At 48.4% G+C, this 25,824-nt stretch overlaps 1 protein-coding gene across 2 annotated transcripts in view; it reads left to right on the top strand.

Annotated features, from left to right (window-relative positions):
• The first annotated feature begins 15,828 nt into the window (after positions 1 to 15,828).
• Positions 15,829 to 25,824, top strand: part of LOC144605598 (solute carrier family 41 member 1-like) — a 52,377-nt gene continuing 42,381 nt past the window's right edge. The window contains exons 1-2 of one of the 2 annotated variants that reach the window (XM_078421034.1): positions 15,829 to 15,924; positions 17,930 to 18,609. In XM_078421034.1, coding sequence (XP_078277160.1) covers positions 18,196 to 18,609 — 414 coding nt within the window. In that variant the 5' untranslated portion in view covers positions 15,829 to 15,924; positions 17,930 to 18,195. Of the gene's footprint in view, positions 15,925 to 16,836; positions 16,881 to 17,929; positions 18,610 to 25,824 lie in introns of those variants that run through there. The other variant, XM_078421035.1, reaches the window with a different exon arrangement.

Genomic DNA, 25,824 nt, shown 5'->3' with positions numbered 1-25,824 from the left:
ATCCTCACATAGCTCCCCTGGTGTTCAAGATGGGTCAGTGCAGTGTGAAGAGCAGTGTCGATGGCATCCCCTGTAGACCTATTTGCTCTGTAGGCAAACTGGTGTGGGTCGAAGGTGGGTGGGAGGCTGGCTTTGATGTGCTGCAGGACCAGTCTCTCGAAGCACTTTGTGATGACCGGTGTGAGTGCTACCGGACGGTAGTCGTTAAGACCGCTGATGACAGACTTTTTCGGCAGTGGGATGATTGTGGCGGACTTCAGGCAGGGAGGGATGGTAGATTTTAAAAGGGACAGGTTGAAGATTTTTGTGAAGACCTCAGATAATTGGTCTGCACATTCCCTCAGCACTCTGCCCGTCACACCATCGGGGCCTGCAGCTTTCAATAGACAATAGACAATAGACAATAGGTGCAGGAGTAGGCCATTCAGCCCTTCGAGCCAGCACCGCCATTCAATGCGATCATGGCTGATCACTATCAATCAGTACCCCGTTCCTGCCTTCTCCCCATACCCCCTCACTCCGCTATCCTTAAGAGCTCTATCCAGCTCTCTCTTGAAAGCATCCAACGAACTGGCCTCCACTGCCTTCTGAGGCAGAGAATTCCACACCTTCACCACCCTCTGACTGAAAAAGTTCTTCCTCATCTCCGTTCTAAATGGCCTACCCCTTATTCTCAAACTGTGGCCCCTTGTTCTGGACTCCCCCAACATTGGGAACATGTTATCTGCCTCTAATGTGTCCAATCCCCTAATTATCTTATATGTTTCAATAAGATCCCCCCTCATCCTTCTAAATTCCAGTGTATACAAGCCCAATCGCTCCAGCCTTTCAACATACGACAGTCCCGCCATTCCGGGAATTAATCTAGTGAACCTACGCTGCACGCCCTCCATAGCAAGAATATCCTTCCTCAAATTTGGAGACCAAAACTGCACACAGTACTCCAGGTGCGGTCTCACCAGGGCCCGGTACAACTGTAGAAGGACCTCTTTGCTCCTATACTCAACTCCTCTTGTTACGAAGGCCAACATTCCATTGGCTTTCTTCACTGCCTGCTGAACCTGCATGCTTCCTTTCATTGACTGATGCACTAGGACACCCAGATCTCGTTGAACTCCCCCTCCTCCTAACTTGACACCATTCAGATAATAATCTGCCTTTCTATTCTTACTTCCAAAGTGAATAACCTCACACTTATCTACATTAAACTGCATCTGCCATGTATCCGCCCACTCACACAACCTGTCCAAGTCACCCTGCAGCCTTATTGCATCTTCCTCACAATTCACACTACCCCCCAACTTAGTATCATCTGCAAATTTGCTAGGATTCCTGGGATTCACTGCTCTGAGCACGCGCTTAACATCATACTCCTGCACAGTGAAGGTGTTGCTGTCAGGTGCTGGAGAGGGTGTTATGTCTGCCACTGTAGCTTTCACCTCGAAACGAGCAAAGAAACAGTTAAGTTCCTCTGCCAGCGAGGCGTCGCTGCCAGTTTGGCGCGAACATTATGGGCCGAAGAGCCTGTTCCTGTACAGTGCTGTTCTATATTCTATCTATGTTCAAAAGTCTTGTCAATGCCAGATTATCAGAGTGTTGCTGTAGTATGATTTTCGGACCCATTCTTCTCAAGTTCAGCGTTTACACCTGCAGAATATCCCGAACGGTAGCTTCCGGAACTATTTGCATTCATACTATTTTCATTCAGGCATTCAAAAATAGAACTTTTATTTAAATTTCAAACTCATGGAGGAAACATGTGTGGCTTTGTTTCCAATGTGACTTCCTCTTTACTAACCAATGTCAGTCCCCCCCCCCCCCCCCCCCCAATATGTGTTGCCCCTGAATGGAATCATAAATTAAGGACTGGCAGTCAAACCACTTACACTAACTGAGTTGTTACTGCACTCTTTTAATGGTTTCATCTGCAGAGTCGTAGGGTCACACAACACAGAGACAGGCCCTTCGGCCCACACTTCCCATGCTGTCCACCATGTAGTTTATTAATGTGCTTCACTTCAATGTTTAGTTTAGTTTAGAGATACAGCATGGAAACAAATCCATACTGACCGGCGATCACCCGTTCACACTAGTCCTACATTATCCCACTTTCTCAACCACTCCCTACACACTAGAGGCAATTTACAGAGGGCCAATTAACCTACAAACCCGCATGTCTTTCTTTAAATATGCCAATTAAGTTATGTCTTTGGGACGTGGCAAATGGGATCGGCCTCGATGAGGAATCTTGATTGGCATGTGTGAGTCATAGCGTCATACTGAATGGAAACAGGTCCTTTGGACCAACTTGCCCACACCGACCAACATGCCCATCTACACTCATCCCGCACGCCTGCATTTAACGCATATCTAAACCTCCTATCCATGTACCTGTCCAAATGTTTCTTAAACGTTGCAATAGTATCTGCCTCAACTATCCCATCATCTAAGAAACAGTCAGTCAGGTACATGGATAGGACAGGTTTGGAGGGATATGGACCAAGCGCAGGCAGTTAGGACTAGTGTAGCTGGGACATGTTGGCCAGTGTGGGCAAATTGGGCCGAAGGGCCTGTTTCCACACTGTATCACTCTATGACTCTGTGACTCTATGACACAAAAACAAAGGTTGAAGGGCTATAAAGGGATTTGTAGCGCGGAGATTGGATTGGTGAGATAAAGGCAGGATTGAGTTGAGTAAGAAAATAACTGCAGATGCTGGTACAAATCGAAGGTATTTATTCACAACATGCTGGAGTAACTCAGCAGGTCAGGCAGCATCTCAGGAGAGAAGGAATGGGTGACATTTCGGGTGAGTTGAGGTGTAGAGTCGATGAGGGGGGAGCTGGAGATAGGACAAAGAGACCAAACAAGGAAAGATCCAAACCCCTCCCTATACTCAGCCCCTCAAGTTGTTAGTTTAGTTTAGAGACACTGCGCGGAAACAGACCCCAGTCCATGCCGGACACTAACACTATCCTACACACACTAGAGACAGTTTACAATTTTGCTGAAGCCAATTAACCTACAAACCTGTATGTCTTTGGAGTGTGGGAGGAAACCGGAGCGCCCAGAGAAAACCCACACAGTCACAGGGAGAACGTACAAACTCAGCACAGACAGCACCCATGGTCAGGATCTAACCCGGGGCCCTGGTGCTGTGAGGCAGCAGCTCTACCCGCTGCGCCATCGTGCCGCCCCTGGCAACATTCTCGTAAAGCTTCTCTGCACTCTTTCCAGATCTAAATTGGGTTCTTTAATGGCCTACTGCCATTGTGAGTTGGCAAAAACCCTGACGTTGATAGAAACACAGGCAGATTAACATTCCCACCACATCTGAACCTTTTCAGAGTGTAGAGCACAGCAGAAATACCATTGGCAAGCAAACAAAATATTAACGCAAAATAATGCAGTCCATTCCCTGAAGAATCGCATTTTAAACTGAAAGTCAACGAATGTGGCTAATTCAAACAGTGCGCCCTGACTCTTAAGCAGATACAGGGACCAGACTTTCTCTCAGTCCACAGACACCTTAATCCTCTTGTTCTGATGTCCTGCACAAAGTCAGTAACTGATCGGGACTATACAACCTTAACATGAACCCACGTCAAGCACAGACTGATAAATGTGTAGGAAGGAACTGCAGGAGCTGGCGTACACCGAAGTTGGACACAAAATGCTGGAGTAACTCAGCGGGACTAGGCAGCATCTCTGGAGAGAGGGAATGGGTGACGTTTCGGGTCGAGATCCTTTGTCGGACTGATAAATGTTGGTCTCCTGGTGCTATTGTCGAGTACTTGTTAAATCCACCTGCTCTCTCGCCTGAGTCATGTCGTGTTTCCGGCAATGATATAATGCTTCAGTAAACAGTCTTAAAGTTTATTATATTTTTCTATTTGCCGTAGTGACTTCCTTAATACTTCCACTTCCTCCTGCATAATCACAGAACTTATTTTGAAACTGCAAGGCCTGCCAAAATAATCGCAGCCAAGAATTCCCTCGGTATTGGCATGGAATAATTCACATTGACCATGAAACTAAATAGTAGATGGTAGCTTTCTGATTGAAATTTCTAGCCTACATATTAGATTGTGATTTTTCATCCTCCATTTAGTGGCATTATTCTATTTTTCAAAAGTGTTTAAAAATTTAAAATTTCCTGCTCAATATTACAAGGAAACAACTTACATTTAGTTCAGTTTAGTTCAGAGATTCAGCGCGGAAACAGGCCATTTGGCCCACCGAGTCCGTGTTGACCAGCAATACCTGTACACCAATGCCATCCTTTGCACACTGGAGGCAATTTCCAATTCTACCAAGCCAATTAACCTACAAACCTGCACGTCTTTGAAATGTGAGAGGAAACCGGAGCACCCGGAGAAAACCCACACAGGTCACAGTGACAATGTACAAACTCTGTACGGGCAGCACTTGTAGTCAGGATGGAACCCGGGTCCCTGGCGCTGTAAGGCAGTGACTCTACCGCTGCACCACCGTGCCGTCCTGTTCCTCCAGCGCTTTGTTTTTTTTAGACATAGATATTGGTGGAGTGCCAGGGCAATTCCCTCTTCTCTTTGACTAACATCAGTCTGAGAGGGGATAGACACTAAAAGCTGGAGTAACTCAGCGGGACAGGCAGCATCTCTTGAGAGAAGGAATGGGTGACGATTAGGGTCGAGGCCCTTTTTCAGTGCTCCGGGCCCACTGAATTCATTCCCATTTTAAACCTCGCTCACCCCATCTGAGAAGGGAGATGAGATGGTTCCTCTCTAAATCTCACTCACGAGACCACCCAGAGAGTGGTTGGAACCTGGAACGCAGTGCCTTTAGGGAGTGGTGGAAGCAAATATCTTCACGACATTTAAGAAGTAAATGGGTGAGCACTTGAATCGCCAAGCATCACAGGGTAAAGACTGAAGGGATGGTCAATGAGATTAGCATGGATGGGTCAACATTGCCATGATGGCCGAAGGACCTATTTTATGCTGAAGGACTCTTTGTTAATGGAAGGACTCTTTGTTAATGGAGAACCTCATAATGATTTAAACAAGATTGTGAATTTAAACAAAGAACCGCAGATGCTTGTCTATACCAAAGGAAGTGTGGGAGCAACTCAGCGGGTCAGGCAGCACCTCTGGTAATAAAGTGTAGGAAAATAACTGCAGATGCTGGTTTAAATTGGAGGTAGACACAAAATGCTGGAGTAACTCAGCGGGCCAGGCAGCATCTCAGGAGAGAAGGAATGGGTGACGTTTCGGGTCGAGACCCTTCTTCAGACTGAAGAAGGGTCTCGATCTGAAACGTCACCCATTCCTTCTCTCTCTCGAGATGCTGCCTGACCCGCTGAGTTACTCCAGCATTTTGTGTCTATCTGGTGATAAAGGATAGGTGACATTTCAAGTTGGGTCCCTTCGTCAGACTGAAGGATCCTGAACCGAAATGTTGCCTATCCATGTCCTCCAGAGATGCTGCCTGACCTGCTGAGTTTGGTTTAGGTTTATTATTATCTCGTGAACCGAGGTACAGTGAGAAGCTCTGTTTTGCATGTTATCCAAATAGATCAGATAGACCATAAATTAATACAATCAGTTCAAACTCAAGTACAATTGCTAGAGCAAAGAGAAAGATAAAGAGTGTAGAATATTGTTGTTAGCATTGTAGCGCATTGATTCCATAAACAAAGTCCAATCTCCTCAATGTCACCTATCCTATATTTCCAGAAATGCTGACTGCCCACTGAGTTACTCCACCACTTTGTGTCTACCTTTGTTAATTTAATGGAGAAAAGGAATAGGTGATGTTTTGGGTCGAGACCCTTCTTTAGACCAAGTGTCAGGGGAAAGTGAAATAAGAGATGTGGACGGTGATATGGAGATATAGAACAAATCCCTCCATATCACCATCTATATCTCTTGTTTCCCTTTCCCTTCACTCTCAGTGTGAAGAAGGGTCTCGACCCGAAACGTCACCTATTGCTTTTTCTCCAGAGATGCTGCCTGACCCGCTGAGCTGAGTTACTCCAGTTTTTTGTATCTATCTTCAGTTTAAACCAGCATCTGCATTTCCTTCCAACACATTTTGTAATCCTGATCTTTACTTAGTAAGAGTGACAGTAAGCAGTTGGCTCGGGTTATCTATTGGCCATTTCTGAGAAGGATGCCAATTGTGTTTGCGAGCAGGGAGCGTGACACCTCCATGGAGATTGCGAATGCTCGCAGTGTCAATGAGTCACAGCCCATTGCCCCACCATAATAAGTTAGTCAATCTTCTCAGGGAAGCTGAAGAAGGGTCTCGACCCGAAACGTCACCCATTCCTTCTCTCCAGAGATGCTGCATGTCCCGCTGAGTTACTCCAGCATTTTGTGTCTACCTCCTCTGGGAGGCTGCCCTTTGCGGAGATCCTCGTGACTTGGGCCATCGTTCTGCATGTTGGGAGGCTACACAAATGCAAACGTTTGTTGTTGCTGGACATTTCACGATATGTCCAACATGAAACACTTCAAGGGCAGCACAGTTACGCAGTTGGTAGCTCCTGAGATTCTGACCTCCGGTGCTATTTGTGTGGAGTTTGCACGTTCTCCCTGTGACTGCGTGGGTTTTCTCTGGGTGCTCAGGGTTTCCTCCAAAGACGTACAGGTTTGTAGGCTAATTGGCCGGGTATACTTGCAAATTGTTGCGAGTGTGTGTAGACTCTGGTATTAGGCCATTCAACCCATCAAGTCCACTCCACCATTCACGCATGACTGCTCTATCTTTCCATCTCAATCCCATTCCCCTGCCTTCGCCCCATAACCCCTGACACCCTTACCAATCAAGTATCTGTCAATCTCTGCCTTCAAAATGGCCATTGACGGCCTGCACAGCCGTCTGTGCCAATGAATTCCACCACTCTCTGATGACTGAAATTCTTCCCCATCTCCTTTCTAAAGGTATGTCCTTTTATTCTGAGGCTTTGGTCTCTGGTCCTGGACTCTCCCACTAGTGGAAACATCCTCTCCATGTCCACTCTTTCCAGGCCTTTCACTATTCGCTAAGTTTCAATGAGGTCCCCCCTCATCCTTCTAAACCTCAGTGGCTACAGGCCCAATGCTGTCAAAGAGAAACAGAGCTAATATTTCAGGTCCAAGACTCCTTGGAGTATCTTCAACTTGAAATGATCATTCTGTTTCCCTGACCTCAGTCACTGCCTGACCTGCTGAGTGTTTTTTTTGCATTTTCCGTTTTTATTTCTGATTTGTTGCATTTTGCAGATTTTTGATTCTCAACGTTAATAGTTGAGGTCTGAGATGAACACATTTTCTGAGCATATTTCTCAAAGCCAAGCAGGAACAATTGTCGGGGAAAAGAACAACTGGACAGAATCTAACAAGTTGAAACAAGGAACTGCAGATGGTTTACAGATTTACAGATTACATTTCTAAAATATTACTTTGGCTGTAAAGTTCCTTGTCATGTCTTGTGTTTAGTTTATTTTAGTTTAAAGTTTAGAGATACAGCGCGGAATCAAACCCCAAGGCCCACCGAGTCCGCATCAACCAGCAATCACCGCACAGTTTAGTTTAGTTTAGTTTAGAGACACAGCGCAGAAATGGACATCGAGTCCATGCCGATCAGCGATCCCTGTTACACGAACACTATCCTACACACACTAGGGACAATTTACAATTTTACTAAAGCCAATTAACCTATAAACCTCCATGTCCTTGGGGTGTGGGAGGAAACTGGAGCACCGGGAGAAAACCCACGCGGTCACGGGGAGAACGTACAAACTCTGTACAGACAGCACCCGTAGTCAGGATCGAATAGTTTGTTGTGAAAGGTGCAATGAAAAATAATATGCTCCTTCAGCAATTATACATAAACCTAAATTTATAATTTACCACAAGAAAGGGAAAGATAAATCAGTCATGATTGAATGACGGAGTAGACCTGATGGGCCGAATGGCCTAATTCTGCTCCTACAGCTTATGAGTAGGAACTGCAGATGCTGGTTTAAACCGAAGATAGACACAAAACGCTGGAGTAACTCAGCGGGACAGGCAGCATCTCTGGAGAGAATGAATGGGTTGTAGGAAGGAACTGCAGATGCTGGTTTAAACTGACGATAGACTGCATCTAAACTCTAAACTAAACACGTCTGAAGAAGGGTCTAGGCCTGAAATGTTACCCATTCCTTCTCTCCAGAGATGCTGCTTGTCCTGCTGAGTTACTCCAACATTTTGTGTCTACCTTAGTGTCAAGGCTAAACCTGATTCTGTCAGCACCTGACATCTGCACAATGCATTTTCCCAAGCCTTAAAGTTATGACTTTAAGCTTGAGAGGAAGTGTTATTTTGTTACAAATAACCATTGGAGATAACAGCTTTGCACAATAATTGTAGCATTGAGTGTATCGAATGCGGTTTCCAGCCCAAGTATCTAATATGAACTGGCTAATGATTCTGCAGTTCAGCGTAGGTTCACGAGGTTAATCCCTGGGATGGAGGGACTGTCATATGAGGAAAGATTGGAAAGACTGGGCTTGTATTCACTGGAGTTTTGTAAGGATGAGAGGGGATCTTATAGAGACGTATAAAATGATAAAAGGACTGGACAAGCTAGATGCAGGAAATATGTTCCCAATGTTGGGGGAGTCCAGAAGCAGGGGCCACACAGTCTAAGAATAAAGGGAAGGCCATTTAAAACTGAGGTGAGAGAAACTTTTTCACGCAGAGAGTTGTGAATTTGTGGAATTCTCTGCCACAGAGGGCAGTGGAGGCCAATTCACTGGATGAATTTCAAAGAGAGTTAGATAGAGCTCTAGGGGCTAGTGGAATCAAGGGATATGGGGAGAAGGCAGGCACGGGTTACTGATTGTGGATGATCAGCCATGATCACTATGAATGGCGGTGCTGGCTCGAAGGGCCAAATGGCCTCCTCCTGCACCTATTTTCTATGTTTCTATGTTCCTATGCTTCGATGTTAGACACAAAAAGCTGGAGTGACTCAGCGGGTCAGACATCTCTGGAGAAAAGGAATAGGTGAATAATGGGGACATGCCAAAGACGTGCGGGTCTGTAGGTTAATTGGTTTTGGTAAGGACCTGCACATGAAAGTAAACAATCATCGATGCCCCTCAATCACCTGTTCACACTGGTTCTGTGATATTCCCGTCGTCTGCGTGAAAAGAGGGATATTTCTCATATTTAGTCCCATTTGAAAACTTGGAGGTGGGGGAGGAGTTGTTGAATTGGAGACAATTTTCATGATGAAAAGGAACACAGTGTATTTGAATGCGATACAAACTCCAGTGAATAGTTTGTGAGGAACAATGAACATTGCCAACAAAACCCAGATCAGAAAAAAAAAGAATAACAAAAGCATTGTAGGAAAAACTGATTCGGGACACTTCTCAATTTTGCAAATTGCAATCTTTTCAATTTCATCGATAGGTAAGATGATCGTAAAGAGTTAATGTCTAAAAGATCTTCTTAGAACGACACCGAATGCTGGAGTAACTCAGCGGATCAGGCAGCATCTCTGGAGAAATTCATTCCGTGGAGGAGCCCAGATCATCACACAAACCAACTCCATCTGCAGCTAACGATGAATTTCTTTCACCAGAGGGCGGTGAATGTGGAATTCATTGCCACAGACAGCTGTGGAGGCCAAGTCAATAGATATTTTTAAGGTGGAGACTGACAGATTCTTGATTAGTGCGGGTGTCAGGAATTATGGGGACAAGGCAGGAGAATGGGGTTGAGAGGGAAAGATAGATCAGCCATGATTGAACGGCAGAGTAGACTTGATGGGGCGAATGGCCTAATTCTGCTCCTATAATATTTAGAAGTGCTGAACTACTGTCTACCTCATTGGTGATCCTCGGATTATCCTTGAAAAGACTTTGCTGGCTTAACCTTGCACTGAACGTTATTCCCTTATCATGTATCTATACACTGTAATGGCTCGATTGTAATCGTGTATTGTCTTTCTGCTGACTGGATAGCATGCAACAAAAGCTTTTCACTGTACCTCGGTACACGTGACAATAAACTAAACTGATGAACTTATGAACAATTGCCTGAGTAAAGAAATTGCCCCTTGTCTCAATTCAAAATGTCTGCCTTCTGAATCTAAATAAAGACTGAGAAAGTGTGTGACCTTTGGAATGCAGAGTCAACATGGGTAACAAATGTTATTTAACTCATTAGAGCAAGAATCAGGCTTCAGATGAAAGCTAACAAACCGAAATCAAACCAGGCGACCGGAATTCCTTTGGAACACGTTCTTCTTGCCCTACGGCACTTGGTGTGTCTTTGTACTTAATTAAACCAACCTGAAACCAAACAGAAAATTGTGGTGTACATTCTAATCTGATGCCCTAGTGATGTTGAAATAATATTTTACAAAGAGGTCACAGCATTGTTAAAACATTACCAAGAAAGCAGCGTTAATATGTGTTTTGGTTGGTTGGTGGGCAACAATGTGGAAGCAAAGTCCAGTTGAAATTTCCTTTACTACCCTTTGGGAATGAATGCTGAACCCATGTGAACCCAAGCAGTGACAATTTGTGGTTAGTCATGTTTAGATGGTTACAAAATGGTGGTCCCTGCTTAACCAGGCGTGCTTCCTGCCTGCCGGACAGAATAGAACTTTCCATTATTACCTCAGTTTAAGCAAAAAAGAATCATTCGTACACCAATCCTCTTTGCCCATCCGTTCACCCACTATCTCGCCCACTCTCGGCAGGCCAGCAAGAAATTTTACAGAGAGCCAATTAACCTACAGACCCGCACGGCTTTGGGATGTGCGAGGAAACCGGAGCACCCGGAAGAAACCCATGCGGTCACAGTGAGAGCGCGCAAAAACTCAAACGCTAATTTAAATGAGAAAAGTAAATTTTATTATTAATTGAGTTCATTGAAAATATGACAGGGTGTAGAATTCAACAATATATCATAAAATTAACATTAATTTGTTTCAATGCTTCTTTTTGCACCATAGCTGATTAAGAATGCAACAAAGACCATCAGGAGTAGACCCACTTCAACTATTCCATCAGATCACCTCTGATCCAATTTTGGCTTCAACACCCGTTCCACGTTGTCCAAACTATTCTTGTCTGTCAATCCATACCCTCAATATGACTCTGCCTCCACTGTACTTCAGAGAAGCTAATTCCAAAGACTTGTGACTTTCTGAACAAGAAATTCCCCTTTAGCTCCATCTGAAAGAAGGGTCCTTTATGCTGAAACTGTGGCCAAGATGGTTCACTTGCTTGGGATGAAGGGGTTAAGTTTGAAGAATCGTGCAAATATCCTCTCAGCATCCGTCCTTCTGAATTTTAGTTTAGTTTAATTCAGTCTTCTTCTTGGCATGCACAGCCTAAAGTTGTAGGTCAAGGGTGGACATCCAGGCCAGGGCAGCATCAGTTGCTGGGTGGATGGTCCTGATGCCACCATAGAAAAGCCTCAGTGAGCAGTCATTCACGATGTGTGGGATGGTCTTGTCTGGATATCCACAGTCGCAAGCAGAGATTGCAACCTTCACGTGGTCCAGCCTGCTTCGACTAATGCAATCAACCCGACGTGCACAAACTAATAGATATAGTTTAATTCAGTTTAGTTTAGTTTAAAGATACAGCATGGAAACAAGCTCTTTGGGCCACTGAGTCCATGCCAGCCATCGATCACCTGTCCTCACTAGTTCTATGTTATACCACTTGCTCTTCCGCTCACTACACACTAGGGGCGATCTCCTGGTGGCTCAGCACTTCAACTCCCCCTCCCACTCCCAATCTGACCTTTCTGTCCTGCGCCTCCTCCATTGTCAGAGTGAGGCCCAGCGCAAATTGGAGGAACAGCACTTCATATTTCACTTGGGTAATTTACACCCCAGCGGTATGAACATTGACTTCTCTAACTCCAGATAGTCCCTGCTTTCCCTCTCTATCCCTCCCCTTCCCAGTTCTCCCATTAGTCTTCCTGTCTCCAACTACATTCCATCTTTGCCCCTCCCCTGACATCGGTCTGAAGAAGGGTCTCGACCCAAAACGTCACCCATTCCTTATCTCCAGAGATGCTGCCTGACCCGCTGAGTTACTCCAGCATTTTGTGTCCACAATCAACATAAAAAACTCACGTCTTTGTAAACTGGGAGGAAACCAGAGCACCTGGAGGAAAACCACGTGGTCAAAGGGAGAACGCGCAAACTCCACACAGACAGCACCCGAGGTGTGGATGAAACCCGGGTCTCAGGCGCTGTGAGGCAGCGGCTCTACCAGCTGCAACACTGTGCCACCACGTTTCATTAAAATAACCACTCTTTCTTCCAAACTCCAGCGAGCATAGAGCCAACTATTGAACCTCTCTCCACACTTCAGCCCCATCACCCTCCACACTTCAGCCCCATCACCCCAATCCAGTGAACCTTCTTTGCACTGCTTCCAAGGCTGGCTTAACTTTGCTTAAATGGGGAGCCCAAAACTGAAAGCAATTCTCCAGAAACCTCACCAGCCCCTTGCATCAAAACCTTCCTATTTAAACGCACCATATTCCTTGCAATAAAGACCAATATTCCATTAGCCTTCCTAATTATTGGGTATACCTGCATGCTAACTATCAAGATCGCGAGACACAACAATATGTTTCTATGTATATAATAATTTACTTTGAAAATCTTCCTTTCAATGTAAGGCTAACCTTTCATTCTCCAATTTGACCGTGTGGGTTTTCTCCAGCTGTTCCCCCTTTCCAAAGATGAGCGGGTTTGTAAGCTAATTGGCTTCTGTAAATTGTCCCTAGTGTGTTGGATAGAACTAGTGTACATGTGACTGTTGGTCGGCGTGGACTCGGTGGGCTGAAGGCCTGGTTTCCACGCTGTATCTCTAAACTAAACTATAGTCTTTTCCATGACTGGGTAGCACGCAACAAAAGCTTTTCACTGTACCTTGGTACACGTATCAATAATAAACTAAACTAAACAAATTGTGTAGAGTTACGGGTCCAATAATGACCATTGAGGCATCCTCGTAAATATCACCAACATTCCAAAAATATCCCATTTATACCAACTCTATTTGGTTTTGCTATTGTTTGCGTGCTATCCAAAAATAAATCAGATAATAATAAGCACGAGTACAATCAAGCCAGTTTTCTGTCAGCTAACCACTCTCCTGTCCATGGTAATATATTAACCCCATTCCAGTACCCTTTTGGGATTCATGTATAGTCATACAGCATGGAAACAGGCCCTTCGGCCCAACTAAGCAATTTTGGGCCTCATATCCGAGGAAGGATGTGCTGGCACTGGAGAGGGTCCAGAGGAGGTTTACAAGAACGATCCCAGGAATGATTGGGTTAACATATGATGATCATTTGACGACACTTGGCTTGAACTTGCTGGAGTTTAGAAGGATGAGGGGGGACCTCATTGTAACCTACCGAATAGTGAAAGGCGTGGATAGACATTTGTTATGAGAAAATGCTGGAAACTATTGTTAAGGAGGGGATAGTCCCTCTATCTCTCCCTCTCTATCTCAACCCCATTCTCCTGCCTATTCCCCATAACCCTTGACACCTGTACTAATGAAGAATATGTCAATCTCAGCCTTAAAAATATCCATTGACTTGGCCTCCACAGCCTTCTTTGGCAATGAATTCCAGATTCACCACCCTCTGGTTATAGAAATTCCTCCTCATCTCCTTTCTAAAGGTATGTCCTTTTACGATGAGGCTATGGTCTCTTGTCCTAGACTCTCCCACTAGTGGAAACATCCTCTCCACATCCACTCTATCCCTCCAAACCTTTTCTATCCATGTATCTGTCTGAACTGGCTTAAATAATCCAAATGTACCCGGGTTTACCACCTCTTCTTCAGATACACTTGTGGTTTACTGAACTTTAGAAGAATCCAGGAACTCTCATTAGTTTACAACCAATTTGTATACTACAACCAAAGACACTTCCGTCAGAGTTTAGGATACCAGCCAAATGTAGAAACAATGAATTGTAGTTGCTGGTTAATACACAAAAGGACACAAAGTGCTGGAGTGACTCAGCAGGTCTGGCAACATCTCGACCCAAGACATCACCCTATCCATGTTCTCCAGAGACGCTGAGTTACTCCAGCACTTTGTGTCCTTTTGTGATGGTGGGGGGGCGGGGTGATAGTGGGGGGTGGTGGTGGGGGGGGGGGGGGGTGTGGTGGTGGGGGGGGGGTGGTGGTGGTGGGGGGGGGGGGGTGGTGGTGGGGGGGTGGTGGTGGTGGTGGGGGGGTGGTGGTGGTGGTGGGGGGGCGGGTGGTGGTGGTGGGGGTGGTGGTGGTGGGGGTGGTGATGGGGGGGTGGTGATGGGGGGGTGGTGGTGGTGGGTGGTGATGGGGGGGTGGGGGTGGGGTGGGTGGGGATTGTGGGGTGGTGGTGGGGGGGTGGGTGGTGGGTGGGAGGGGGATTGTGGGGTGGTGGTGGTGGTGGGGGGGGGGTGGTGGGTGGTGGGGGGGGGTGGTGGGTGGTGGGGGGGGGTGGTGGGTGGTGGGGGGGGGTTGGTGGGATTGTGGGGTGGTGGTGGGTGGTGGGATTGTGGGGTGGTGGTGGGGGGGGTTGGTGGGATTGTGGGGTGGTGGTGGGTGGTGGGGGGATTGTGGGGTGGTGGTGGGGGGGGTGGGTGGTGGGGGGGTGGGTGGTGGGGGGGGTGGGAGGGGGATTGTGGGGTGGTGGTGGTGGTGGGGGGGGGTGGTGGGTGGTGGGGGGGGTTGGTGGGATTGTGGGGTGGTGGTGGGTGGTGGGGGGGGTTGGTGGGATTGTGGGGTGGTGGTGGGTGTTGGTGGGGGGGTGGGATTGTGGGGTGGTGGTGGGTGGTGGGGGGGGTGGGATTGTGGGGTGGTGGTGGTGGTGGGTGGGGTGGTGGGTGGTGGGGGGGGGTGGGATTGTGGGGTGGTGGTGGGGGGGGGGGGTGGGTGGGGGGGGGGGGTGGGAGGGGGATTGTGGGGTGGTGGTGGTGGGGGGGGGTGGTGGGTGGTGGGGGGGGGTTGGTGGGATTGTGGGGTGGTGGTGGGTGGTGGGGGGGGTGGTGGGTGGTGGGGGGGGGTGGTGGGTGGTGGTGGTGGGTGGTGGGGGGGGGGGTGGTGGGTGGTGGGGGGGGTGGTGGGTGGTGGTGGTGGGTGGTGGGGGGGGGGTGGGTGGTGGGGGGGGGGGTGGGTGGTGGGGGGGGGTGGGAGGGGGATTGTGGGGTGGTGGTGGTGGTGGGGGGGGTTGGTGGGATTGTGGGGTGGTGGTGGGTGGTGGGGGGGGTGGTGGGTGGTGGGGGGGGTGGGAGGGGGATTGTGGGGTGGTGGTGGTGGTGGGGGGGGGTGGTGGGTGGTGGGGGGGTGGGATTGTGGGGTGGTGGGGGGGGGGTGGTGGGTGGTGGGGTGGGGGGGGCGGTGGGGGTGGGGGGGTGTGGTGGTGGGGGGAAAGGTGAGGGGAAGTGTGAGATGAGGGATGAGGGTGAGGAGGGGACCGGCCACCGGCCCTCCACGCCGTGACGGCGGCGTCTGCTCCTCCCGCCCCTCACACCTCCAGGCTCTGATTGGACCTTCGCCGGCGTGCCGCCCAGCCCCGCCCTCCCACGGCGACGCCAGGCTGTGGTTGGTCGGTCGCCATGTCCGTCAGGCGCATGTGGGCGGTGATGTTGCTGCTCCCGCCCCTTCCTCCCACCGTTCCCGGGCTGTGATTGGTCTATATGCCTGTCTGTCAATGACGTCTCCATCTTCCTCCCGCCCTCCCCGGCCTGCGGCGACCGCTGATTGGCGGGAATGTCCGATAGTCAACGGCGGCTCCGGGCGCCGGCGCGCTCCCATTGGCTCAGGCGGCCGCCCAGTTAGAGGAGGGGGCGGGACATCGCGGCCGTTGCTCGAAGCCGGAGCCGCCACTTGGTTAATGGGAGACGCGCCGCGCCGCCGGCCTCAGGTAATACTCCGCCCCGGGGCCCCGGCAGCGCCGCCGGCCTGCGGGGATCACACCCTCCTGGGGCAGGGCCGGCTCTCTCGCGGAGCTGAGGGACAGGGAGGGGGAAAACAGAGGGAAGGAGCGGCAGGCGAGGTACCGGGGGGCGGGGGGAGGGAATGGGGGAGAGAGGGAGGTGGGAGACGGGGGAGGGGAGACGGGGGAGGGGAGACGGGGGAGGGGAGGGGGGAGAGAGGGAGGTGGGAGACGGGGGAGGGGAGACGGGGGAGGGGAGACGGGGGAGGGGAGACGGGGGAGGGGAGACGGGGGAGGGGAGACGGGGGAGGGGAGACGGGGGAGGGGGAGGGGAGACGGGGGAGGGGAGACGGGGGAGGGGAGACGGGGGAGGGGAGACGGGGGAGGGGAGGAGACGGGGGAGGGGAGGAGACGGGGGAGGGGAGGAGACGGGGAGGGGGGAGACGGGGGAGGGGAGACGGGGAGGGGAGGGGGGAGACGGGACGGGGAGGGGGGAGGGGAAGACGGGCGGGGGAGGGGAGACGGGGGAAGTGGGGGGGAGGGAAGAGAGGGGGAGGGGGGAGAGAGGGAGGGGTGGGGGAGGGGGGAGACAGGAAGGGAGAGGGGCGGGACACGGGGAGGGGGAAGACAGGGAAGGGGGGAGACGGGAGGAGAGGGGGAGACGGGTGGGGGTACATGGAGGTAGGGAGTCCTAAGGGAGGGGCGGACAGAGGGGAGGGGAAGGAGGGTCCACGGGAGAGGAGAGGACTGTACAGAGCCAGAGGAAGGGAGGGCTGCACACAGGAGAGGGGATGACGGAGAGGAAGGGAGGGGAGCCAGAGGGGGGGGGGAGGGTACAGGGGAGGGGGCAAGCGAGGGTAAAACTCGGCTGGAGCAGCGAGACGCCCGGCCAGAGGTGCAGAGAGGACGGAGGCTCCAGTCACTCACTGAAACAGCCTGACAGGGTAAAGTGCGAGAGGGCTTGGACACTGAGTCCAAGTTGCCCAGAGGAGTGGTGGTGAAATAATGCATCTATGCGCAATAATATGTCTATATAATATAATATAAAATAATCTATCTACATGCAATAATACATTATGTGCAATATTCTGTGAAGAGACTTACTGTCTGAGTGCATGTGAGATTAAAATATTGGAGACGTTCTACACAATATCTGGGCGACTGCCTCAGAAATCTGCTATAATTTACAGGGTGGGCTTTAAAGAACATGGTTAAGGGATTCCTGCTAGTTTGAGGGATTAAATGCTGGGGTTGCGCGGGATAGATGGCTTTAGAGGATTTGAGGAATTATGCAAAATCAGAAAAATAAATAGTTTTGGCAGAGATTGGCTGCAGAACAAAATTTGTGGGATTCTGATTGATTTTGGAATATGAAGGTGGTAATAGGAAATATTTAGAGTACAACTATTTAAAAATTGATTTTGTGTGAGTTGTGAAATTTGATCCAAGGAATTTCTTACAACACAAGCTTGATTCTGACAGCACAGATCGTCACCTGTGAAGCTTGAAACGGGAGGTATTTTTTTTCCGGGAGAGATTGTGTCTGAAGAAGGGTCTCGACCCGAAACGTCACCCATTCCTTCTCTCCAGAGAAGCTGAGTTACTCCAGCTTTTTGTGTCTATCTTCTGTGTGTTTGTTAAACCCGTCTTCAGTAAAGTAGTCACAAAAAAACCGGAGTAACTCAGCGGGACAGGCAGCGTCTCTGGTCAGAAGGAATGGGTGACTATTTCGGGTCGAGACCCTTCTTCAGTAAAGTTGTTTAAAAAAAAATTAGACATTGGGTAAACATGCAGCTCTTGGACGCGTGGGAGGTAGAGAGTTAAGACGCAGAGTTACAAGTAAAAAGCTCTCCCTCGCGTTTGCTTGAAAGCGATTTTTAACGTGCCTCTCTGTTCCATTCACAACGTCAACCTGTCGACGTCCGACTGTTTGCCCTCGCTGTTTCCGTTATTAATTTGGAACTCTTTTTCTTCCCTCTGACACGTGTTGAAGATATGGCACACTTCCTTGAAGGGACAGGACTCGGGGAATGGCATTGAAATCCAACGGGACTTCAGATCCACCGACCACATCTGCAGAGCAAGAGGCTGGAAAGGATCTTTATCACACACAACGTCCTCTATTTCAATTTGCCAACAGTGAAACTACTGAGACCTAAATTTTGGGAAGGGGGTGAGGGAGGCTTTTTTTGTTGTTGAAACAGATAACAGACTTGAGGAAATTAAACACTATGGTGTCCCGAAGATTGTGAATACACCATGTCTACTTCCACAGAACAAAAAGAGGTAGGCTCGGTCTACCACGTCAATGGAAATGCCTATCCCATTGATGCAAACTCCGATGACTTTACCGTCTCCATCACCCCAAGCTCATCCAAGGAGCTAGTGGAGAGAGAAGGTTCGGACTATCTAACGGAGGAGAGGGGGCAGCTCGAGAGGACGGAGGTTGTGGTGAGGGACTCTCGGGCCAATGCCAAGGGTTTGAGGGAAGAAGACGCCCTTCTGGAGAATGGCAGTCAAAGTATCGACAGTGATGACATTAGCAGCGACCCCAGCCGGGCTCCAGATTCCCTCAAAGAGACCTCTTTCTCCATAGGACTGCAGGTTGTCTTCCCATTCCTGCTGGCAGGCTTTGGAACAGTGGCTGCTGGCATGGTATTGGATATCGTGCAGGTAAGGGTGTTCAGCTTATTGTCACGTGTGCAGTGAAAAGTTTTTCCGTTGTTGCGTGCTATCCAGTCAGTGGAAAATCTATATATGATTCCAATCAAGCTATCCGTAATGTACAGATGCAGGATAAAGGGAAGTACGATTAGTACAAGATAAAGTCCAGTGAAGTGCGATTAAAGATAGTCCGAGGGTCTCCAATGAGGTAGATGGTGGGTCGGGACTGCTCTCTAGTTCGTGATATAGTGCAGGTAAGAGAGTTTAGTTTATTATCACGTGTACCGAGGTACAGTGAAAAGCTTTTTTGTTGTGTGCGATCCAAACAGCAGAACGACTACACGTGATTACAATCAAGCCATCCACGGTGTACAGATACAGGATAAAGGGAATTGCATTTAATGCAAGATAAAGTCTGATTAAAGATAGTCCGAGGGTCTCCAATGAGGTAGATGGGAGGTCAGGACTGCGCTCTATTTGGTGATAGGACAGTTCCGTTGCCTGATAACAGTTGGGAAGAAATTGTCCCTAAATCTGGAGGTGTGTTTCACATTTCTGTGCTTGATGTGAGAGAGGAGGTGTCGGGGGTGAGACTCGTCCTTGATTATGCTGGTGATCTTACTGAGGCAGCGTGAGGTGTAGATGGAGTCAACGGAAGGGAGGTTGGTGTGCGTGATGGTCTGGGCTGTGTCCACAATTCTCTGCAATTTCTTGCGGTCTTGAATGGAGCTGTTCCCAAACCGTGCTGTGATGCATCCCGATAAAATGCTTTCCACGCCGCATCTGTAGAAGTTGGCGAGAAATGTTGGGGACATGCTGAGCTGCCTAAGCCTTCAAGGGAAGAAGAGGGGTTGGTGTGCTTTGTTGGCCATTGCTGAGAGTCATTGACCTGAACGCTTGGCACCTCCAAAGCCAAAAGTTGCGGGTAGAACATGGAAACACTCCCTCAGGGTTCCCCCATTACCCTGTCCCAGTGGGAAAGGCTAACATTCTCTACTAGGAACTTCCAGAGAGGCCTTGGCAGTGTGTGATGTTTTGGCAGCTGACACACACGCCCCAGCATTGTGCATTCAGAGCATCGCAGCAGCTGAGTGTTATGCCCTCAGGAAGATCCTGTCATTGTTCCAGTTTTAAGCTTTTTGTTTTATGAGGGATGTTTAGATCTATTATTATTGTCACATGTACTGAGGTAAAAGGATAAGCTTTGTTTTGCACACTATCCAAACAAATTAGATAATTTGTTAAATACAAATACAATCAAGTCAATCTCAAGTACAATAGGTAGAGCAAAGGGTGGTGCAGAATATAGTCCTCCATTGTAGCGCATCAGTTCCAGAGATAAAGTCCAATGTCCGCAATGGGGTAGAGGTGAATCGGACAGTACCCTAGCTTATGGAAGGACCGTTCAGACGCCTGATAGCAGAGGAGTTCATGAGTCTGGTGGTGCGCACTTTCAAGGTTATGTACCTTCTACCAGACAGGGACTGTGGGAAGAAGGAATGACCGGGGAGGGAGAAGTCTTCGATTGGAAAGTCGGCTGCTTTCCCGAGGTAGTGTGAAGTGTAGAATGGAGTCAATGGTGAGGAGTCTGGTCTGTGTCTGGCCTGAATCTGGTCTGGGCTCCATCCACATCTCTCTGCAATTTCTTGCGGCTTTGGGCAGAGCCGTTCCCAAACCGACCTGTGACGTAGCCTAACATTATGCTTTCCATGGTGCGCCTGTAGAAGTTTGTAAGAGTCACTGGAGCTGTGCTGAGTTTCTGCAAGGAATAGAGGTGTTGGTGTGTCTTCCTGGATGTGGTTGGACTATGACAGGTTGTTGGTTAAGCTTTGAACTAAATCTAACGAAAATGGAAATTAGTCAGAAGCATATGGCACGCATAAAAAGAGCTCCAGATTTATGTGCATTATATATAATCGTATTTGAAAAGAAAAGCTCTGTTTTGTAACTTTCCTGATGGATTAATACAAAATCGTTGTGCAGATTATGTGTCTGCATTTGCATTTTACACAATGAGGAAAAATTGGAACAACATGGAAATAAATAGGAAGGAACTGCAGATGCCGGTTTATACCGAAGATAGATGCAAAGTGCTGGAGTAACTCAGTGGGTCAGGCAGCATCTCTGGAGAATAGAAATAGCTGATGTTTAGGGCGGCACGGTGGCATAGCAGTAGAGCTTACTGCCTTCCAGCGCCAGAGACCCGGTTTTTGATCCTGACTACGGGTGCTGTCTATAGGGAGTTTGTACGTTCTCCCAGTGACCACATGGGTTTTCTCCGAGATCTTCGGTTTCCTCCCACATTCCAAAGACGTGTAGGTTAATTGGCTTGCTATAAATGTAAGTTGTTCCTAGTGGGTGTAGGATAGTGTTAATGTGCAGGGATCGCTGGTCGGCACGGACTCAGTGGGCCGAAGGGCCTGTGTCCGCTCTATATCTCTAAACAAAACTAGACCTTTCTTCAAAGGAAGACACAAAATGCTGGAGTAACTCAGTGGGTCAGGCAGCATCTCGGGAGAGAAGGAATGGGTGACGTTTTGGGTCGAGACCCTTCTTCAGACTGATGGTGTTAATGTGCGGGGATCGTTGGTCGGTGTGGACTCAATGGGCCGAAGGGCCTGCTCAGACTGAAAGATAGAGAAGGACCCTTCTTTACCTTTTAGTCTGAAGATGGGTTCTGACCCGAAACGTCACCAATTCCTTCTCTACAGAAGATTTATGAGGATGTTGCCAGGATCTGAGGGGCTGAGTTATAGGGAGAGGTTGAGCAGGCTGAGACTCTATTCCTTGGAGCGCAGATGGATGAGGGGTGATCTTATAGAGGTGTACAAAATCATGAGAGGAAGAGATAGGGTCTCTTGCCCAGGGTAGGGGGAATCGAGGTCCAGAGGTTTACATAGGTTTACGGTAAGGGGGGGAATGATTTTATAGGAATCTGAGGGGTAACATTTCCACGCAAAGGGTGGTGGGTGTATAGAATGGGCTGCCGGAGGAGGTAGTTGAGACAGGTCTATCATAATGTTTAAGAACCAATTAGACAAGAAATGGACAGGACAGGTTTGGAGGGATATGGGCCAAAAGCAGGCAAGTGGGACTAGTGTAGATGGGACATGTTGGTCGGTGTGGGCAAGTTGAACCGGAGGGACTGTTTCCACACTATGACTCAGTTTCCACAGGATGACTCTAATTCCTTTTCTCCAGAGATGCTGCCTGACCCGCTGAGTTGCACTTTCGGCAGTGAATGTTTCCATTTGGAATTAGCAGTGCCTAAGCACCCCTTCTCACTCATTGCAAGCTCTCACCAAGGATTTCCATTCAATAAAAATATCCTGCCCCTCGCCTTTGCGCTCTATTTTTCCATTTGCATCTTTATCCGATTCCCGTCTTCCACGTGGCTGGCATTAGATGTCGGACAGGAACCACGCTCTTGCGTTAGGGGGTTTAAACCAGGCAGCCCTTGCAGGGGTAACATGTTTTGCTGTTATAAGCTGCCTCATGTTTGTAAATGGGGCATTGTGTATTAATGTGTTCCACGGGACTCCTACAAAGTTCCAATGAAACCTGCTTTCATCAGGGTTTGTTATTCTTTGGGCAAAATCATTGCAGCATGCAGGAATGCATCTGTAGTTTCCTCCATAAGACAGGCGCACAAAGCTGGAGTAACTCAGCGGGTCAGCCAGCATCTCAAGGAATACGTGGCGTTTCGGGTTGAGACCCTCCTTCCTCCATCCGGCTTTGCAATCCGCAACTCTTCAAACCTGTCTCACACCATCTGTTCTCATCTCTGGCCTTTGTTCCAACCATCTGCCTATCAACTCCCCCCCTCCCCCCCCCCCCCGCCCCTCACATAAGTTGACTTATTACCTGCCACACTTTGTCCAGTATCTCCCCTTTTCCAGCTTTTTTTCTCCCACCCCTTACAATCAGTCTGAAGACTATTGATTGATACATCGCCTATCCATGTTCTCCAAAGATGTTACCTGTCCCGCTGAGTTGCTCCAGCACTTAGCTCAACGCTATTAAGTGCATTGAGTGGATGCAAGGGTTACTTGAATTTAGAGAAATCAATATTCATACCGCTGGGTTGTAAGCTGCCCTAGCGAAATATGAGGTGCGGTTCCTCCAATTTGCGTTTGGAGTGTTTTTAATATATTTTTCCCCCACTGTCTTTTATTGCTTCCTGATTCCCCATGCATTCCTCGTATGCATTTTGCTCCCAGGCAGCTGCGGAACTGAACAACTGTGCGTGGGTTAGACCACCGTGGCAACGCCACGTGTGGGTTTTAAAGCCTAGAATTGTGTGTTTAAGGATATGTGGAGTTAACCACGGCACTCAGCAAAGCACAATGTGCTGAGGTAACTCAGCGAGCCCGGCAGCATCTGTTACATGGAATGGAATACTTTATGGTCCCGTGTGTCGAGGCACAGTGAAATTCTTTGCTTGCACACCCAATGTATACAAATAGCAACCGGGCGCTGACAAAGCTACAAAGCACGCCGGCCTCCTTTCGTTTCCCCCCCCCCCCCCCCCCGGCGCGCAGAGGTTCCCTACGTCCCCACGCCGGGTCCCCGTTGTCCTTTGTTCTCCCCCCACTTCCCTCCCGGCGGTCCGCCCACGTCGGGTCCTCCATTGTTCCCCTCCCTCCCTCACGGTGGTCCTCCACGCTCTCGTCGACCCGTGAGGCTTCACCACCGACGAGGCCCCATTGTCGCGAGGCTTCGCCACTGCTGCCGCTTCACCGCGGCGAAAAAAGTTATGCGCTTCAGATATACCCTCTGAACATGGTCCAAACTATTTGCACCTCCAGCTACAATTTTAACTAGCTTTATAGGAAAAGCTTGTCAACAAGATGGGCTGAAAAATACAGTAAAACATAATTATCTCTCTTCGATTTGTGTCTACAGCTTAAAAAAAACCACATTCCATAGCTGGTAGTCCCAGTGGCCGGAAGCCCCCTTTGCCAGTAGTGTGGGGATGAAGTTACAAAATGGAAGCAATCTATTTAGCACAAGTTGTCCATGGTGATGTTGACCTTCAGTGAGCAATTAATCCACTTATTTTGGCTCTTTTGTCCCTTGTCTCCCTTTACCCATGTCCAAGATAACTGTGGATGTTGATTAAAAATGTGAATTGGGTCCAGGTTAGGCTGTTTGTCCACGAGCGTCTGCTCTACCGTTCATTGGGATCACCTTTGATCTTTTACTCCTTTGCTTGCACACACTGTTTCTATTTTTATTTTAAAAAGTGCTGGTGTAGCTCAGCAGGCAGGCAGCATCTCTGGAGAGAAGGAATGGGTGGACGTTCCGGGTCGAGTCCCTTCCTCGGACTGATCTCTAGAGATGCTGCCCGATTCGAAGGGCCGAATGGCCTCCTCCTGCACCTATTGTCCATTGATTCGCTGAGTTACTCCAGCACTTTGTCTTGTTTTGTAAGCCAGCATCTGCAGTTCTGTGTTTTTCTATTTCCCTTAAACCGGAGCAACTTTTCGCCATCTTATCTACCGGTGCACGTGAACCCCGCTGCATCACAACTCTACATGAACACATTTCTTCTCTCTTAATTTTATTATTGTTGAATCAATTTATTTATAGTGAAGACATGAGCATTGCAAGCGCGCTGAAATTAACTGCTCATCTTTCCTGACGTAATACTTAACTGCTCTTTTCTTTGTCCCACCCATTCATAATCTGAAACTTGTTTTTGCACAATCTCTTGTAATTGACAATGGGGGCTCTATTACATATCAATTGTGTTCAGACTTTGAGACTGCTGCCTGGATCATAGGGTATTACCTACAGGGAGAGGTTGGACAGACTTGGATTGTTTTCTCTGAACTGCCAGAGGTTGTGGATGAGGCATAGATAGGGTAAACAGTCAGAACCTTCTCCACAGGAAGGAAGAATCAATTGCTAGAGGACATATCTTCACGGTGAGAGGGGCAAAGTTTAAAGGAGATGAGCGGGGCATGTTTCTTTACACAGAGGGTGGTGGGGGCCTGGAACGTGTTGCTGGGGGTGGTGGTGGAGGCAGATACAATGGTGGTGTTTAAGAGGCTTTTAGATAGGCACAAGGATATGCAGGGAATGAAGGAATATAGATTATGTGCAGGCAGTTAAGAGATGGTCTTGGCATCATGTTTGGCACAGACAGTGTGGGCAGAAGGACCTGCTCCTGTGCTGTATTGTTCTATGAGAGGGTCAAGAAGGAAGGAATTTGGACATGCACGTTCTTGTAACATCCTGAATATGTCTCACTGCGTTCAGAATTCATTAATTCACTATTAAGTGCATTCATATAAGCAAATACCTCAGATCGATTGGGGAAAAAAAGGCACAAAAAGCCGGAGTAACTCAGCGGGTCAGGCAGCATCTCTGGAGAGAAGGAACAGGTGACGTTTCGGATCGAGACCCTTCTTCAGACTGCTTTCAGAAGTCTCATTGGAAAATCCCTGGGGAAGCCAGTTAGATACAAAATCACTTTTTGTGTTATTTCTTTGACAAAGAATGAACCTTGATCAGAAAGAACTCCATGTTCAATGAATAACAGGAATTTTTAAAGCCTATCTGAGCTTACAATATCTGCTTTCATTCTTGCTAAAATTGGTAACTTCAAAAATACCAGACTCTCTAGGCACGACACCGATGCGTGTCTCAGCTTAAACGTGTAGCGAAACTTGACTAGTTTAGAGATAGTGTGGAAACAGGCCCTTCGTCCCACCAAGTCCACAGCGACCATCGATCCCCATACACTAGCACTATCCTACATACTAGGGATAATTTACACAAGCCAATTAACCTGCAAAACTGCACAGCTTTAGAATGTGGAAGGAAACCAGAGCACCCGGTGAAAACCCACACGGTCACAGAGGGAATGTACAGACTCCATACAGACAGCCCCCTTAGTCAGGATCGAGCCCAGGTCTCTGGCGCTGTGAGGAAGCAGGTCTGCCACTGTGCCTATGTTGTTCTATTAATGTCCCTGTAAAACTGCAGCAAACAAATACTATTGTTCTGTTTCCAATACACTTGTTAATCAAACATTTGACTCTTAATGATAGACACAAAATGCTGGAGTAACTCAGTGGGACAGGCAGCATCTCTGGAGAGAAGGAATAGGTGACGTCTTGGGTTGAGACCTTTCTGTCTGAAGACAACAGGTGCAAGAGTAGGCCATTCGGCCCTTTGAGCCAGCACCGCCATTCAATATGATCATCCAGAATTAGT

Source organism: Rhinoraja longicauda, chromosome 24 (genome assembly GCF_053455715.1).
Source record: "Rhinoraja longicauda isolate Sanriku21f chromosome 24, sRhiLon1.1, whole genome shotgun sequence".
Taxonomy (NCBI): domain Eukaryota; kingdom Metazoa; phylum Chordata; class Chondrichthyes; order Rajiformes; family Arhynchobatidae; genus Rhinoraja; species Rhinoraja longicauda.
Note: the sequence above shows the minus strand (reverse complement) of the source record. Positions and strands in the feature narration are given on the sequence as shown.